Genomic DNA, 19,562 nt, shown 5'->3' with positions numbered 1-19,562 from the left:
TAGCCAGGGAATGTGCTTTAATTAGGAGCAGGGCATTCATTTAATATGGTCATGGTTCTACAAAAAGCATAGGGTTAACCTAATGGCATACTTTAATGAACCATATAATAGAGAGCTGTAGTTGTTATGGTCAAAGGAAAACAAAAGCAAACAAAAACAAATAAAACACTGGTAGAAACAATGGGGAAAACAATGGGGAAACTATTACATGCATAAAAATGAAGTAAGGAAGCTGTCCCATGCAGTATGCACAGGAGAGGAGTGTGGAGGGTATGACGGTAGGCACTATGTACAGGAGAATAGTGTGTGGAGGGTATGACAATGGGCAGTGTGTACAGGAGAGGAGTGTGGATGGTATGAGAGTGGGTAGTATGTACAGGAGAGGAGTGTAGTGGGTATGACAGTAGGCAGTATGTACGGGAGAGGAGTTTGGAGGGTATGACAGTAGGAAGTATGTATAGGACAGGAGTGTGGAGGGTATGACAGTGGGCAGTATGTACAGGAGAAGAATGTGGAAGTATGACAGTGGACAGTATGTACAGGAGAGAGGTGTGGAGAGTATGACAATAGGCAATATGTACAGGAGAGGAGTGTAGAGGGTATGACAGTGGACAATATGTCCCGAAGAGGGGTGTGGAGGGTATGACAATGGGCAGTATGTACAGGAGAGGAGTGTGGATGGTATGACAGTGGATAGTATGTACAGGAGAGGAGTGTAGTGGGTATGACAGTGGGTAGTATGTACAGGAGAGGAATGTGGAGGGTATGACAGTAGGCAGTATGTACAGGAGAAGAGTGTGGAGGTATGATATTGGGCAGTATGTACAGGAGAGAAGTGTGGATGGTATGACAGTGGACAGTATGTACAGGAGAGGAGTGTGGAGGGTATGACAGTGGGCGGTATGTACACAAGAGAAGTGTGGAGGGTATGACAGTGAACAGTATGTACAGGAGAAGAGTGTGGAGGGTATGACGGTGGACAGTAGGTACAGAAAGTGGAGGGTATGACAGAGGGTGCTATGTACAGAAGAGGAGTGTGGAGGGTATGACAGTGGGCAGTGTGTACAGGAGAGGAGTGTGGATGGTACGACAGTGGGTAGTATGTACAGTAGAGGAGTATGGAGGGTATGACAGAGAGAAGTATGTACAGGAGAGGAGTGTGGATGGTATGACAGTCGACAGTATGTACACGAGAGAAGTGTGGAGGGTATGACAGTGGACAATATGTACAGGAGAGGAGTGTGGATGGTATGACAGTGGACAGTATGTACAGGAGAGGAGTGTGGAGGGTATGACAGTGAGCAGTATGTACAGGAGAGAAGTGTTGAGGGTATGACGGTGGACAGTAGGTACAGCAGAGGAAAGTGGATGGTATGACAGTGGGTGGTATGTACAGGAGAGGAGTGTGGAGGGTATGACAATGGGCAGTGTGTCCCGAAGAGGGGTGTGGAGGGTATGACAATGGGCAGTATGTACAGGAGAGGAGTGTGGATGGTATGACAGTGGATAGTATGTACAGGAGAGGAGTGTAGTGGGTATGACAGTGGGTAGTATGTACAGGAGAGGAATGTGGAGGGTATGACAGTAGGCAGTATGTACAGGAGAAGAGTGTGGAGGTATGATATTGGGCAGTATGTACAGGAGAGAAGTGTGGATGGTATGACAGTGGACAGTATGTACAGGAGAGGAGTGTGGAGGGTATGACAGTGGGCGGTATGTACACAAGAGAAGTGTGGAGGGTATGACAGTGAACAGTATGTACAGGAGAAGAGTGTGGAGGGTATGACGGTGGACAGTAGGTACAGAAAGTGGAGGGTATGACAGAGGGTGCTATGTACAGAAGAGGAGTGTGGAGGGTATGACAGTGGGCAGTGTGTACAGGAGAGGAGTGTGGATGGTACGACAGTGGGTAGTATGTACAGTAGAGGAGTATGGAGGGTATGACAGAGAGAAGTATGTACAGGAGAGGAGTGTGGATGGTATGACAGTCGACAGTATGTACACGAGAGAAGTGTGGAGGGTATGACAGTGGACAATATGTACAGGAGAGGAGTGTGGATGGTATGACAGTGGACAGTATGTACAGGAGAGGAGTGTGGAGGGTATGACAGTGAGCAGTATGTACAGGAGAGAAGTGTTGAGGGTATGACGGTGGACAGTAGGTACAGCAGAGGAAAGTGGATGGTATGACAGTGGGTGGTATGTACAGGAGAGGAGTGTGGAGGGTATGACAATGGGCAGTGTGTACAGGAGAGGAGTGTGGATGGTATGACAGTGGATAGTATGTACATGAGAGGAGTGTAGTGGGTATGACAGTGGGTAGTATGTACAGGAGAGGAGTGTGGAGGGTATGACAGTAGGCAGTATGTACAGGAGAAGAGTGTGAAGGTATGATATTGGGCAGTATGCACAGGAGAGAAGTGTGGATGGTATGACAGTGGACAGTATGTACAGGAGAGGAGTGTCGAGGGTATGACAGTGGGCGGTATGTACACGAGAGAAGTGTGGAGGGTATGACAGTGAACAGTATGTACAGGAGAAGAGTGTGGAGGGTATGACGGTGGACAGTAGGTACAGAAAGTGGAGGGTATGACAGAGGGTGGTATGTACAGAAGAGGAGTGTGGAGGGTATGACAGTGGGCAGTGTGTACAGGAGAGGAGTGTGGATGGTACGACAGTGGGTAGTATGTACAGGAGAGGAGTGTGGAGGGTATGACAGAGGGCAGTATGTACAGGAGAGGAGTTTGGGGGGGTATGACAGTGGACAGTATGTATAGGAGAGGAGTGTGGAGGATATGACAATGGGCAATATGTACAGGAGAGGAGTGTGGAGGGTATGACGGTGGACAGTAGGTACAGCAGAGGAAAGTGGAGGGTATGACAGAGGGTGGTATGTACAGGAGAGGAGTGTGGGGGGTATGACAGTGGGCAGTATGTACAGAAGAGGAGTGTGGAGGTTATGACAGTGAACAGTATGTACAGGAGAGGAGTGTGGAGGGTATGACAGTGAGCAGTATGTACAGGAGAGAAGTGTTGAGGGTATGACGGTGGACAGTAGGTACAGCAGAGGAAAGTGGATGGTATGACAGTGGGTGGTATGTACAGGAGAGGAGTGTGGAGGGTATGACAATGGGCAGTGTGTACAGGAGAGGAGTGTGGATGGTATGACAGTGGATAGTATGTACATGAGAGGAGTGTAGTGGGTATGACAGTGGGTAGTATGTACAGGAGAGGAGTGTGGAGGGTATGACAGTAGGCAGTATGTACAGGAGAAGAGTGTGGAGGTATGATATTGGGCAGTATGCACAGGAGAGAAGTGTGGATGGTATGACAGTGGACAGTATGTACAGGAGAGGAGTGTCGAGGGTATGACAGTGGGCGGTATGTACACGAGAGAAGTGTGGAGGGTATGACAGTGAACAGTATGTACAGGAGAAGAGTGTGGAGGGTATGACGGTGAACAGTAGGTACAGAAAGTGGAGGGTATGACAGAGGGTGGTATGTACAGAAGAGGAGTGTGGAGGGTATGACAGTGGGTAGTATGTACAGGAGAGGAGTATGGAGGGTATGACAGAGGGCAGTATGTACAGGAGAGGAGTTTGGGGGGGTATGACAGTGGACAGTATGTATAGGAGAGGAGTGTGGAGGATATGACAATGGGCAATATGTACAGGAGAGGAGTGTATAGGGTATGACAGTGGACAGTATGTACAGGAAAGGAGTGTGGAGGGTATGACAGTGGACAGTATATACAGGAGAGGAGTGTGGATGGTATGACAGTGGACAGTATGTACAGGAGAGGAGTGTGGGGGGTATGACAGTGGGCAGTATGTACAGAAGAGGAGTGTGGAGGGTATGACAGTGGGTAGTATGTACAGGAGAGGAGTATGGAGGGTATGACAGAGGGCAGTATGTACAGGAGAGGAGTTTGGGGGGGTATGACAGTGGACAGTATGTATAGGAGAGGAGTGTGGAGGATATGACAATGGGCAATATGTACAGGAGAGGAGTGTATAGGGTATGACAGTGGACAGTATGTACAGGAAAGGAGTGTGGAGGGTATGACAGTGGACAGTATATACAGGAGAGGAGTGTGGATGGTATGACAGTGGACAGTATGTACAGGAGAGGAGTGTGGGGGGTATGACAGTGGGCAGTATGTACAGAAGAGGAGTGTGGAGGTTATGACAGTGAACAGTATGTACAGGAGAGAAGTGTGGAGGGTATGACGGTGGACAGTAGGTACAGCAGAGTAAAGTGAAGAGTATGACAGAGGGTGGTATGTACAGGAGAGGAGTGTGGAGGGTATGACAATGGGCAGTGTGTACAGGAGAGGAGTGTGGATGGTATGACAGTGGATAGTATGTACATGAGAGGAGTGTAGTGGGTATGACAGTGGGTAGTATGTACAGGAGAGGAGTGTGGAGGGTATGACAATGGGCAGTGAGTACAGGAGAGGAGTGTGGATGGTATGACAGTGGATAGTATGTACATGAGAGGAGTGTAGTGGGTATGACAGTGGGTAGTATGTACAGAAGAGGAGTGTGGAGGGTATGACAATGGGCAGTATGTACAGTAGAGGGTATGACAGTGGACAGTATGTACAGGAGAGTGTGGAGGGTATGACAGTGAGCAGTATGTACAGGAGTGAAAGGTATGACAGAGGGCAGTATGTACAGGAGGGGAGTGTGAAGGGCATGACAGTGGGCAGTATGTACAGGAAAGGAGTGTGGTGGAGGGTATGACAGTGGGTAGTATGTAAAGGAGAGGCGTGTGGAGGGTATGACAGTGGGCAGTATGTACAGGAGAGGAGTGTGGAGGGTATGACAGTGGGCAGTATGTACAGGAGAGGAGTGTTGAGGGTATAACGGTGGGTATTGTGTGCAGGAGAGGAGGGAATGACAGCAGGCTGTGCAGGAGAGGAGTGTGGAGTATTGGTATGAAGGCAGTTGTGGGGGGGTCTTTTAGTTGGGGAGGGATTTATTTTAGTGGCAGTGTCAGGGGTAACCAGGGGGGGATGTTGGCTAGGTAGAAAAAGCATTGAGAGTGTTCTGGCTCTCGCTTGTAATCGTGCTGGAAGTGTGAAGGGTGCACACTCTCAGCAAAGAATATTTACATTTAGGACACATATATGCGGCCTCTCGGTTTTAAAGCCCACCCGCCAAGAGGGCACATATATGTGTACGGCCAGCAGGAAGTGGTTAAGAACTGTTATTTTAAATACTGAGTGTTTAGTTAGGTGGTGAGTTTTTCATTCTACAGAGTTTGGTTAACACAGGGTTAAATAGGATGGTCATAAATTAAGTTCACATTGTGTGGACAGCGTGATTGTTTATTTAGATAGGACTATATGCCAGTTTGGGAAATGTCTGCCAGCTCTGGGGGCTGCTGTCTCAGACAGTGCCCGACAGCCTGAATCGGCAGTCCGCCCCCAATTGTGCCATTACTATTGATTCCACTGTGGGCTCCGCCACCCAGCCAGGATGCAGGCACCAAGTATGTGCACCCCCAATGGAAGGTAAGTTCAAGATAATCTGCAGTGGAGTATGGTCTGAGATACCCCCTGCTAGATATGTGGCTTCAGATAGCCAGGACGGAAGGTCTGAGCTAGCAAATGCCATATTCAGTCTAGAGGTGGAATGAAATACATGAGACAAATAAGAATATTGCCGGACATCTGGATGTTTCCACCTCTACAATTCACTGAGCCCAGCAAATTCTGCCCAAACTGCAAGATCAGGATTATGTGCCCTGGAAGGGTTGGACGTATCCAGCAAATAATCCAATATATTGTTAAAATCCCCAATAATAAGAATTTTCAGAGGCATAAGGGGAGCAAGTTTATCAACTATGGAGTAGAGCACCAAAGCCTGAAATGTTGGTGGTACATACACATTAATTAAGGCCAATTTAAAGGAGTCTGCACTTTCAATTCCTTAGGAGCCCAGCATGCCCGGAAGCAAGGAAGGGAATCCAGCCAATCTATAGCTGCAGCAGGTGTTTCAAAATACTGAGTGGACCCATTATGCTGGACTCTCATCTTGCTGAGATATAATATGTGTATTGGAGCCCCTTTTCCCGAAGCTTCTTTTGCACCTCCACAAAAGATCTCCAGCGTTTCTGTAGCTCCGGTGAGAAATCTGGGAAGAAGTGCAGAACTGAGTTGTCATAAGATGAGATCAAGATGATCAAGATGAGATCTCTGTCTCAAAAGTTGGTTAATTGAACAAGGAAAGAGCGGGGAGGTGTGCCAGGGATTCTAGCACCAGTAGAGACCCTATGCGCCCTTTCCACTTGGTAGGCAGGTAAGACCCTCTGCAGGCTCAACACTTGCTTGAAGAAGGATTCTGCAAATGTGGCAGGATCATCCCTCTCCGCTCCTTCCGGCAGCCCCACTTACCACACATTATTGCGGAGTAGTCTATTTTCCGCATCATCAGACCATGCCATCAGGAGGTTCACTTGACGCAACAGGTCTGTAAGGGTTCTATTGTGCATTGAGGTGGTGTCCTCCACATCTGATATACGGGTCTCCGCACTGCACAGGTGACCACAGATTTTATTGAGGTCCTGCCTCATGAGACCACACTGCAGGGCCAAGGTGTCAATTCTGGTCATGAGGGAAGTCCTACTTGCCTCTATGGCCATAAGGATGGCTGCTGTCGCAGGATCTTCCGACATGGCTGCAGGAGGAGATGTCCTCGGGTTGTCTCCAGGCTCAGTCGCCATGATCCACCCGCACCGCTCCTCAGTCTGCACAGCCACAGTTGATCTGCTCTGAACACGTGTAGGCAAGATGGCCACAGCCCATGTGACAGGCCTGGAACTCCGATGCCCACCAGCAGCTTGCTTTTTCCCGGAGGACTTCCTCCCTCCCTTGGGCAATGCAGGGAGAGATCCCCAGGCAGAATGAGTGGTTTGCTGAGCAGGGTGATGGCAAACAGCTCCCTATGAAAAGGATAAGAGCCCATGATATCAGGATCCTCTGTAAAACACGTCTTCTCGGCTTCCCATCCTGGGCACGCCCCCACCAGAGTGATTATTGCAATAATTCTTAATATATATTGTATTTTTTAGATTACACTGCACTTATTATTTTTCATAGATATTTTTCATCAGAGGGGTTGTAAAATGACCTGTTAAGTGCTTCAAGCAGCAGCAATCATAATAATGGAGTAAAAGTATAGGAACACTGTGATGTTCACTTATCACATTGGTATTTACACTAAGTATATTTTGTTAGTTTATGTTTTTGTTAGCGACTCATTTATTATTTACTGGGTAGCACGGATTGATTTTCTTGCATATTTACAGTATATACGTTGTTTGCACAGTATTTGTATCATCGTTGCTTACATTATTTGCACATCACATATATGTTAACATCATTGAAGTATGTTATAACTATCATAGCAGCGCAGCACCACTATTCCATATTCACTATAATCACATTAGCCCCGGATAAGCTAACAGGTGTCTGCAGCAGCCAACCACTCAACATTACATCTCATTTAACCACTTGTCGCCCGCCCACCGTCAAATGACAGAGGAGCGGTGCACTTTCGTTCTGGGAGGACGTCATATGATGGTGATCATGGCCACTCTGTGTTCCTAGGACACGGCATGACCCCGATCTCTGTAAAGAGCCGATAACATGGCTGTTTAACCATGTGATCAGCTGTGTCCAATCACAGCTGGTCACATGTAAATGTTGAATTGCTGTTAATCGATTCTCCTTGCCTCACACTGACAGAGTGTGTGGTGAGGAGTGCCGATCAGCGGTATCTCCTCGCAGGGGAGACCAGGGCAGGTAATCAGGGCACTGATCTTCAGTGCCCTGATTACAGGAAAGCCCCAGCAGTGCCCATTAGTGCCACCAATTAGTTCCCATCAGTGCCACCAATCAATGCCCATCAGTGCTGCCCATCAGTGCTGCCCAAAGTGCCCTGTATTGAAGTAGTTAAAGTGATAGCGTGTGAGTATTCACTACAAAATTATTCTTATTTGCTTCTGTTTATCTTTTAGGAACATTTGGACAAAGCAATTCAACTACATCCGCAGGATCCTCTGCAGTACCACCTTCTAGGCAGGTGGTGCTATGCTGTAAGTTGTCCTCAGTTCTGTGCATAGAATGTTATACATTTGTCAGTACATTTGAGCATTTATTAAAATAAAACAAAGCAAAAGTGAAACAGTAACAGTTAGAGTAAGAATTGTTTTTTTTAGTTCATTTTTGTGAGAAAGCCCCATGATAGGCAATTATAGAAGTTGGCAAAACAAGTCAAGTGCTGACTGAGGTGAATATTTTTATAGTCCAATCCACCTAACATTCAAAATTCCCTTTTGTATAAATATTAAAAAAAAAACAAGCTGGTTGTTTGTGGTAGTTATAGACCTAGTCATCGACTGTGCAATACTAAAAAAAAAAAAAAGTACTCTGAATTAAAGTTTTGGCTGCATGGATCATGCTGTGTCAGAGTTTCCCAAAGTGATTCTAAAGGCAGTTTTTTAAAATTACAAACATGTCATACTTACCTGCTCTTCTTGGACCCCCCACCGATACTCCTGGCCCCTCCCCCCAACTTAGTGCCTCCATAGCAAGCGGCTTGCTATGGGGCACTTGTGCATGCTCGCTCCTGAACCGATCCTATGTATGCATTGACACTCAGAGTACGGCTTGGCCCCACCCCCGCTCTGTCCTCACTGGATGTGATTGACAGCAGCAGAATCCAATGGCTCCCACTGCTGCCTCTCTGTCCAGTGAGTAGAGAAAGAACTCTTTCTACTTTAGAGAGCTGCTGCTCATCGCTGGATCCAGATGGGGCTTAGGTAAAGGGGGTCTGGGAGGAGAGCTTAGGTATAAGTGGGGTCTTGGTGGGGAGCTGCAAACAAAAGGGTTTTTTTTTTTTTACCCTAATACATAGAATGCATTAAGGTAAAAAACCCTCTGCCTTTAGATCCACTTTTAAGGAGCAATAGTGGCCAATTATACAGCTGGAACACTCTGTGATCTTTAAGGCTGTGAAGGGGACCAACCTGGTAACTTTAGGTTAAGGAAATCACAGTTACATTCTCAACTCATTCTGAATAAGCTCAAAGTGTATGTAAACCCTTAATTATATTTTCATCATGCCTCACTGTATACAGTCTTGAGAAAATACTGAATTGGTTGCAGTGAAGGCCCGTCCATAGGGGGGCACATGGGCGAGGCCCCCCCCCCCCCCCCCCCCAGCTTTTCACAAAAAAAAATCACTTTAAGACTTTCCAGGCGCTGGGAAGCTTCCCAGCTTGCAATCAGCTGATTGCAAGCTAAAAAGCTGATTTGCCTGTGTTTAGGGCATGTTAGGGGCGCAAGTTGTGCACCCGCAAACACCCCTACTCTACACTGATTTGCCTCTGGTTCCTGTGCTTTTTTTTTATTGGCCAGGACCAGAGGACGACTGAGTGGTGCTTTTTTGGCACTGCAGGGTCACTTCCAGTTTCCTGGCTGGCTCATTGTGTTGCGGAGAGTGACTGACTGGGACCCTGTGATATGAGGCGAGGCGGGGAGCGGATCACTGATGTGGTGGATGGGCATGGAGCTGGCAGTGCTGAGTCTGAGTTCAGTGTATCTAAGGTTAGTGCGGGGATCGGAGGTGACAGAATGTGCATCGCTGAGTGTGTGTGTCTCTCTTTCCCCCCTGAGCTCCTCTGATAGGCTGCTTTCAAGGGAGTCTGTAAGTAACCCGTGCTGCCTGTGCATTGGGGCCACATCACAGCTGGCTCAGAATCCTCTTTGCTCCACTTTCCTTCTACTGAGCTGCTCTGAATCCTCCAGCTTCTGCCCTGCTCACAGTGACTATGGAAAAGTTTGAGAGCTGTGAGTAGGAGAGCCAGGAATAGAGAGACAGAGGATGGCAGTCTGTGCTGGAGGAACGAGAGAACATAATGTAAAAACAAGGAGAGGAGGAGGCAGTCTGAGCAGAGCAAGCAGCTGGAGGAAGCAGCCGAACATCACACACTGACAGACCTGCAATATCCTCTGTGATAACCCTGCCCCCCCTTCACCAACAGCCCTTCTCTGCCCTCACGCACAACAGAGTACAGGGAAAGCTGACAGACTTTAGTGGATGTCTCCTGGTGCTGCGAGCTGAGCTGAGGAATTGGAGTCTCTCTATCTTACCATGATCTGTGAGGCTGAGCTGTATACTATGTCCTGTGAGGCTAACCTGTATACTATATCCTGTGAGGCTGAGCTGTATACTATGTCCTGTGAGGCTGAGCTGTATACTATGTCCTGTGAGGTTGAGCTGTATACTATATGTCCTGTGAGGCTGAGCTGTATACTATATGTCCTGTGAGGCTGAGCTGTATACTATGTCCTGTGAGGCTGAGCTGTATACTATATGTCCCGTGAGGCTGCGCTGTATACTAGATCCTGTGAGGCTGAGCTGTATACTATATGTTGTGTGAGGCTGAGCTGTATACTATATGTCCTGTGAGGCTGAGCTGTATACTACAGTATGTCCTGTGAAGCTGAGCTGTATACTATATGTCCTGTGAGGCTGAGCTGTATACTATATGTCCTGTGAGGCTGAGCTGTATACTATATGTCCTGTGAGGCTGAGCTGTATACTATATATCCTGTGAGGCTGAGCTGTATACTATATGTCCTGTGAGGCTGAGCTGTATACTATGTCCTGTGAGGCTGAGCTGTATACTACAGTATGTCCAGTGAGGCTGAGCTGTATACTATATGTCCTGTGAGGCTGTTCTGTATACTATATGTCCCGTGAGGCTGCGCTTTATACTATATGTCCCGTGAGGCTGCGCTTTATACTATATGTCCTGTGAGGCTGCGCTTTATACTATATGTCCTGTGAGGCTGAGCTGTATACTATGTCCTGTGAGGCTGAGCTGTATACTATATGTCCTGTGAGGCTGCGCTGTATACTATATGTCCTGTGAGGCTGCGCTGTATACTCTGTCCTGTGAGGCTGCGCTGTATAATCTGTACTGTGAGGCTGCGCTGTATACTATGTCCTGTGAGGCTGCGCTAAATACTCCTGACACTATGGGTGGAATACAGGGGACAGAGTGGGTGGATTCTATATGGGGTGTGGCTTATTAGAAGTGGGAGGGGTCAAAAAAGGACAGGATCTGGCGCCCCCCCATCCTAAAACTTCACCGGCCGCCACTGATTGGTTGCAAAGTTTCATACCTGCAAATCCAGTGCTTAGCTGCTAACTTGCAGTTAGTGTGAGCTCCTTTAGTTGGCCATTGTCATGCATATTTGATAGACCTGATAGGCAACCTATTGACCAACTGCAGAGTCCATAACCAAGTGGGCAAGACTGTTACAGATGGTGAGACAGTGGCTTACCATTGTCAGCCTGCAACCAGAAGTGCTTTGCAATAGATTAACGAAAAGCAATTTGCTTGATCACGTTAGCTCTCGCATCTATATACCCTTAAGGAAAAGAGCAATGTTTACATTTTTGATATTGGCCTATTGAATCGGCAATAACATTGTCAGATAACAAAGTAATACATACATTATTTTATTGGCTTTCTTTTTTTTCACAAACATTGGCTTAATGGTGATTTGTTATTGTCTTGAAAAATTATTTCATTTTCACTGCAACCTATAGACAAAAGACATAACAAAACTAAAGTAAATATTTTCTGTGATTTAACCAGAGTTAGCTCTTAAACAACTACTGTTACTGTAGAGCAGATGCACGTGGCCGGTGCCCGCGATTTCTGCTGGCCACCCACAATCGCTCCACAGAGAGCCAATCTAAACAGACAGATCCCCATTCTGACAGGGGAGTAGAGAGAGATGTGCTGTCCCTAGTGATTAGGAACAGCAATCTCTCTCTTCCTCCAGTCAGTCCCATCCCTCCACAGTTAGAAACACCTCCCAGGGAACACATTTAACCCCTTGTGTTAACTCCTTCCCTGCCAGTGACATTTACACAGTAATCAGTGCATTTTTATAGCACTGATCGCTGTATAAATGGCAATGGTCCCAAAAATGTGTCAAAAGTGTCCGATCTATCCGCTGCAATGTCGCAGTCCTGCTAAAAATCGCAGATCGCTGCCATTACTAGTAAAAAAAATAATAATAAAAATGCCATAAATCTGTCCCCTATTTTGTAGACGCTATAACTTTTGCGCAAACCAATCACTATACGCTTACTGCAATTTTTTTTACCAAAAATATGTAGAAGAATACATATTGGCCTAAACTGATGAAGGAATTCGGTTTTTTTAATTTATTTTTTGGATATTTATTATACCAAAAAGTGAAAAATTATTTATTTTTTTTAAACATTGTCGCTCTTTTTTTGTTTATAGCGCAAAAAATAAAAACTGCAGAGGTAATCGAATACCACCAAAAGAAAGCTCTATTTGTGGGAAAAAAAGGACATCAATTTTGTTTGAGTACGACGTCGCACGACTGTGCAATTATCAGTTAAAGCGACGCAGTGCTGTATCACAAAAAATGGCCTGGTCATTAAGGGGGCAAATCCTTCCGGTCTTTAAGTGGTTAAACATGGCCACAGACTGAAGAGAGCAAGGGACCAAGAGACAGCTGACCTTATTTCCAAACTCCAGGAGCTGGATGTATGCCATAAGAGTCACATTGCCTCCCCTTCCACAGATGCAGAAATAGCAGAGCTCCGTGAATGCCTCTGGTAGCCTCTTGTTTTTTCAAACCAAGTGGTTTATTATGCGAAACCGCCTTTTTTTCTACAAATATGGCAACAAATGTGGTAAAGCTCTAGCTCATGCCCTACGTACGGAAATTCCGTACCTTTATACCAGCGATATCCAACGTTGAGGGATCCAAGGTTCATATGCTCCAGGACATCGCTGAGACCTTCTGCTCCTATTATACGCACCTCTATAATCTACATTCCTCTTCCACAGAGTCCCAACTGCCCAGCAGATGGAAAGACTTTTTGTCCTATCTGGAGGAAGCTGTTTTACCCACTCTAACCTCTGAGGAGAGGAAACAGTTATCGGCACAAATTTCTCCGAAGGAACTAGCAGTGGCACTGTCCTCTACTAAAAATAGCAAAGCACCAGGTCCAGATGGGTTAACAACACTCTATTACAAAGCTTTTTTGCCCCAACTCTCTCCTTTTTCGTGGAAGCATTTAATGCTATCTTGGAGGGCCATGCTCTACCCTTGGACATGACTAGGGTTTCCAGCTAAAGAATATTATGAATCTAATATTCTTGTATCTCAAGGGCGTTTCTGGATGAATAGCATTGATAGTCAGACTGACTTAAAACAAAGTGTGAGTTTATTGTCACACAGTTGGCATCATAAATACAATGTAAAATGTATAATAGTTCAGTTCAGTGTAGGTAAAAATATATAAAAATAGAATAAATAGTGATAAAGCTGTAATAAGCTTATGAAAGCATGTGTGCTTCATGGCTGCTGCCTTCTGTTCATGCTGTCTCGTGTAGCCCAAGAAGAAGCAGAAAATGACGTTCTTATGCCGCGTACACATGAGCGGATTTTCCGTCGGAAAAAACTTGGATGATTTTTCCGACGGAATTCTGCTCAAGCTTGCCTTGCATACACATGGTCACACAAAAGTTCTCTGAACTTTCGACCGTCAAGAATGCAGTGACGTACAACACTACGACGAGCCGAGAAAATGAAGTTCAATGCTTCCGAGCATGCGTGGAATTGTTTCCGAGCATGCGTAGGAATTTTGCGCGTTGGAATTTGTACAGACGATCGCATTTTCGGATAGGAACTTTTTCCGACCGAAAAATTGAGAACCTGCTCTCAATCTTTTGCTGGCGGGAATTCCACCAGCAAAAGTCCGATGGAGATACACATGGTCGCATTTTCCGACCAAAAGCTCTCAGTCTCGGTTTTTTGCTGGCCGAATTTCCGATCGTGTGTACGCGGCATTAGACTTCTGAGAGCAGTCAGCTGTTTCAACTTGTCAAAGTGTCTTGTGAACATGTCAGTGTCATCTATACTAGTGGCTGTGTGTGTGTGTGTCTGTCTGTCATGTGCATGTCATAACCTCATAAAAACTTAGAACCTGGTACGGCACACGTTCATTTCTGCTAACTTCAGCAATATGTCTATACAAGAGGAGGTACTAACTCAGAAAATCATATATGGCGTTTGATTGAAAAGCCCACATGTAACATTCTATACTTGAAGTAATGTGCTGATCATGTAATGTCATATAACCAAACATCTACTAATACTTAATATGACTGAGACTACACTAAACTTAACAGGATATAAACCACAATGTATTATTCCTTTAGCTACGTAGACACGTGTCTATTTTTGTCTTCTCATGACATTCTATACCAAGATACCTTATATGTCATACTCATACACCAAAAACTTATTACTAACTCAGCTTCAGATGAGGATCCATTTCACTGAACATTTGATCAAGGTCATTCACACATACTATTTCTTATGACTTTTTATAAAACCAAATATGTTTTGCAAGCTTGCCATAAATATAATATAACACCTTTAAGTGCCGAATTATGACTTTGAAATAATATTCTAACACCAGCTCAGTGCTTCCAAAACACAACAAGGACCCTCTCCTTTGTGGCAGTTACAATCCTATATCTTTGCTGAATTGCGATTTGAAGCTATTTTCAAAGATCTTAGCCAACCGACTCTGCCCAATTCTACAACGGATCATTGCTCCAGACCAAACTGGATTCATCCCTACAAGAGAGAGACAAACGACAATACAATCCATACACTTATCATTTCTGGAGCAAGGCGCACATCTACCCCTCTACTCCACCTGTCAACAGCGCCGAAAAAGGCAATTTTTACAGCGATTTTGCTGCGATTTGCATTTTATTTTTTTTAAATCTGCCCAACAACAAATTTTCCGATAAAAAAAAAAAAACGCAAACCGCGGCAAAATCACTGTAAAAAAAACACAGAAAGCACTGCAGAAAAGCTCAAAAGCAACATGCCTAGGTGTGAATCGAGCCTAAGAAGAAGCGGTGTACATCTGCAGGCATCAAGATTGTGCTAATTGATTATATAAACGCTGTTTTTTTTTGTAGATGTTAGAGATGTTGATGGTACACTGGTGTGTTTTACACTGGTGCATAGTTGCCAACCTTGTCAAAATATTTATAGGGACATTTGTCTGTAGGCGGAGTCTTATTATCATTAAGGGATGGGACATTTGTTTGTAGGCGTGGCATAGCAGAGGTGAAAAAATGTGGCACACGGTTGCAAAAAGTGGGTGTGGTTTAAACTAAATAGTGGGCGTGGCTTAAATGGGGTGTGGTTAGAGTCTAAGATGAAAGAGGGATGGAGGGAGAAGGAAGAGGGGGATGGAGGGAGAGAGAAGGAAAGAAAGACGGAAAGAAAGAAACTTTCTGGCAATATGTGTATGCCAGAAAGTTTAACAATCAGCAAATAAAGATACTCCTGGTGTTGGCGGTTCAATCATTATGGCACCATGGTTAATATGGTGTCAGGATGATTAAAGCACATTATTTCTATTATTACATTTAATAAAAAATTAAATAGTTCAACCATAAAGACAAGCCCGTAGCAAAAAGAAAAAAAAAAAAAATATATGCACAGGGCTTCATGATAGGGGAAACAGTGCTTAACTGTCAACAAAGGGTTAATTACAGGAATTGAAGAGGGCAAGGCTATTAAGATTAGCTGGGAGTTTCAGGAAGGTGGGGGCTTCTGTGAGGAGAGATGTGCAGAGCAGACACAGCAGCAGACTTGTTGTCTGAAGAAGAATGCCATGAGTGACTTGGATAGTCTGATCAGCCAGCTTTCTCAGCAGGTCTTCTCCATGCTTGATGGGGAGACCTCGGCTGCAAGGGACAGGACATCCCAGCACGCTCAGCGGTCATGGCTGCCAGAGCGTTTTAGTCCTCCTGTGTCCCACAGGGCTTTGCACCCAAGCGGGAGCTCACTCTTTAACCCTCCAACCTCCCCATCCAAGCGCTCACCTGTTGTGGTCGGTGTGGGCCCTTGGAGGAATCCCATCATCGGCGGAGCTCTTCCAGGCTGGGCCCCTCTCCTGTAGTTCCAATCTCCCCCGATGGTGGGGCGGCGGGATGTTGCGGCCGCCCCCCCTGCAGGGCGGCTCAGTGATGGAGAGGGATCGCTGCGGGTGCCAGCCAGTCGGATGAAGTGGCTGGCGGCCCTTCCCGCCATTCCAGGAGCTCGGTGGTATCCCCGGTGGTAGTGTCGGTGCCGCGGTCTGGTTGGAGCTCAGCGTGGAAGAGGCCCTGGATGTCCGGAGGTGGGTTGCGGCCTTTCCTCCGGCATGTGGACGGGGATCAGCGACCTGGACCCTCGGTGCCACCCAACGCTCTCCAGGATGGCTGGATTGTGGCGACAGACAGGTTTAGGGTCCGTTGCTGTGGTAGGCCTTCCAGAGTTAGTAACGGGTTTGCGGGCTTTGTTGCAGCGCTTGGACTCGGCCCCTGTGTCAGTGGCGCCTCCGATGACAGCATGGGTGCCGGTTCCACAACGGCGTTAGTGAGCAGTGTGGCTGCTATGTCTGTGCCGGGGGCCCGTGGTGCCGCCCGGGGCCGCGTTGTCTACATCTACGCAAGGGGACACGGCTGCGGACCCCAAGACTGGAGGTAAGTCCAGGGATTCAGATTCCACAAAATGTGAGGTTTATGTATGCTTTGAGGGCCCCTTGGGGGCACACTTTAAGCCAGAGGTACGTGAAGAGATTTAGAAAGACGAGTACATGGAATTATTTACATTAGTCCTTCTGAAGAATATCAACCTGGATAGGTTGAAGCCTGAGGAGTCCAAGAAAGAAGATGAGGAGAAGCGTTGGTTTGCTTGCAGGCCTTTGTGATAGCGGAGGAGCATCCAGAAATTGTTCAGCTCTCTTCTGCTTTCTGGACTCGATGAGCGAGGCTCACGGGGTTTATGGAGGGATGACATGTCTTCGTTATGACGAACAATTTCGCTAACGTAAGACCATTTGACCTTCGCTTGGATCAAAAAGACATAAGTTTATGGATGCGCCTCATGACTTCGGCACGCGCTGGGTCCCCCTTTTTTCCCGAGCGGGGCCAAGCACCCCTGGACAGTCGGCCAGTAAGCGTCGGGGGTCTTGCTGGCAATGTGTTGCTACAAGCACAAGTGCTCGAGTTGTGGAGGCACACACGCCCTCTTTCCCACTGCCTCAAGCAGGGCAAGGGCTGTTCTGGGGATACTTCAGGTAAGAGAGAAGACGCTGGTGATGGTGGAAAGGATCTGGCCTTTCCTAGGTAGGTATCTGGATTGAGCGGCTGCTCGGTTGTTGGAGGAGGGGTTTTCGGTGTATTTTGCTGTGCCGTGCTCCCTTTCCTGCATTCCCCCTATGGCTGACAATTTGCGTTCCACCAGGGCTTATCCCGAGGTGTTTTCTGATAAACTGGCCAAAGAAGTAGCATTAAATCGCATGGCAGGGCCTTTCGCTCAACCCCCTCTTACTAATTTGGTGGTTTTCCCTCTGGGTTTGGTTTTCAAGAAGTAACCTAGGAAGTTCCATCTTATACATCACCTGTCCTTTCCCAAAGGCGGCTGTCATCTATGCAATCGATCCAGAGTCATGTGCAGTGTCTTACACCTCGTTTAATGCAGCGATCTATTGGTTGCGTCGGTATGGGCACTTTATGGGCACTCTATTGGCTAAAACGGATATTGAAGTGGCTTTCCATTTATTGTCAGTGCATCTGCAGAGTTTTCATCTTCTGGGTTGAAGGTGGTTGGATTCATTCTACGTTGACCAATGTTTACCAATAAAAAAGAGAGAGAGGAGCGCCACTAAGTAAAATCATTTATTCACCAATATAAAAACAAAGTATCAACTTACATTTAGGAGTGGTATATAGAACAGACAGATGTGATTCCTGATAGAAGAGGGGGAAGGGAACAGTCAGTGATTCCCCGGGGATGCCTCCAAACACGACGCAGTCTGGCGGGGAGTCCAAGACGGTACACAGCCTGTCTCAGCCTGTCTCTCATTGCCGCTGGCAATGTTGTCAATGAGGAGAAAAAACACAACGCGTTTCTGAGCCTGGGCAGGGTCTGTACGGCACATGTGCGCTCCTTTATCAAGTGTAGAGTAGGGAAAACAGTGAAGAGCTATTTATAGCAGATCAAAGGTAATGGGTGGACGTTCACAGCTGATTGTATCACAGCTGATTGTATCAATGCAGGTAATGGGTGGACGTTCACAGCTGATTGTATCAATGCCGGAGTGTCAATAAATGAACCACGGACAATAGCAATGTTATATAACAAGGCCAGAGCACATATCTGTATCTTTATGAGTAAGCTGGATGTCTGATAAAAGAAAGCTGGGGAAAAAAATTATTTTGGGGAAAAAAATTATTACTAGAGAACTATATATCTAAAAAGGGTGAATGATTAAAAGAAGATGTGTCTCAAGAGTGTATATATATGCATATATATCAGAGCATTTATGATAAAATATAAAAAAAAAAAAAAAAAAAAAAAATGGAAACAAAAGTAAAAATAAAGGATTATTGCTATACATGATACATACAATATGCTGGATGTCACACCCCTGAATGATTGGTGCGACAATTAAAACCAAAAGGTAAAATATATTGGATTGTGACTTATGGAGCACCCATAATCGCATACAAATGATATGTGCAAGAAATGCGTGAATAACATTATTAGATAGCCAATGGTAAGTAAAACCAGCTAAACAAAAGGTAAATGCAAGAGAAACCATTCTGAATATATATAGGAAGGTGTTGATTTCCAGTTCCTCGCATACATGATCGCATTTGTATGCGATTTGTTTGTATATATTGTTTGTATGTATTTGTTTGCATAAAAATGATATATGCAACAATGCGTGAATAACATTATTACCAAATAGCCGATAGTGGGCAGGCAAGCTAAACCAATACAAATAAAACAGAAACCATTCTATACTAATGAAAAAATGGAAACAAAAATAAAAATAAAGGATTATTGCTATACATGATACATACAATATGCTGAATGTCACACCCCTGAATGATTGGTGCGACAATTAAAACAAAAGGTAAAATATATTGGATTGCGACTTATGGAGCACCCATAATCGCATACAAATGATATGTGCAAGAAATGCGTGAATAACATTATTAGATAGCCAATGGTAAGTAAAACCAGCTAAACAAAGGTAAATGCAAGAGAAACCATTCTGAATATATATAGGAAGGTGTTGATTTCCAGTTCCTCGCATACATGATCGCATTTGTATGCGATTTGTATGTATATATTGTTTGTATGTATTTGTTTGCATGAAAATGATATACGCAACAATGCGAGAAACGCTGGGCTTCAGACAGATCTTTTGGTATGGACTCAATGACCCAAACTTGTAGGCCTCTAGTGGAGCGAGCATGATATTTTAAAAAGTGACGTGGTACACTGTGTTTGTCGCTACCTAATTCAACCAAACGACGGTGCTTACCAAAGCGCTGTCTTAATGGGCAAATGGTCCGGCCTACATACAAAAGTTTACAAGGGCATATAAGGCAATACACTACGTAGT

General features: G+C 45.6%; 1 protein-coding gene across 1 annotated transcript in view; it reads left to right on the top strand.

Annotated features, from left to right (window-relative positions):
- Positions 1–19,562, top strand: part of RMDN2 (regulator of microtubule dynamics 2) — a 1,282,724-nt gene that overhangs the window by 909,401 nt on the left and 353,761 nt on the right. The window contains exon 6 of the mRNA XM_073627634.1: positions 8,026–8,103. Coding sequence (XP_073483735.1) covers positions 8,026–8,103 — 78 coding nt within the window. The remainder of the gene's footprint in view (positions 1–8,025; positions 8,104–19,562) is intronic.

The sequence above is a fragment of the Aquarana catesbeiana genome, linkage group LG04 (genome assembly GCF_042186555.1).
Source record: "Aquarana catesbeiana isolate 2022-GZ linkage group LG04, ASM4218655v1, whole genome shotgun sequence".
Classification (NCBI taxonomy): domain Eukaryota; kingdom Metazoa; phylum Chordata; class Amphibia; order Anura; family Ranidae; genus Aquarana; species Aquarana catesbeiana.
This window is presented reverse-complemented; position numbering and strand designations above follow the sequence as displayed.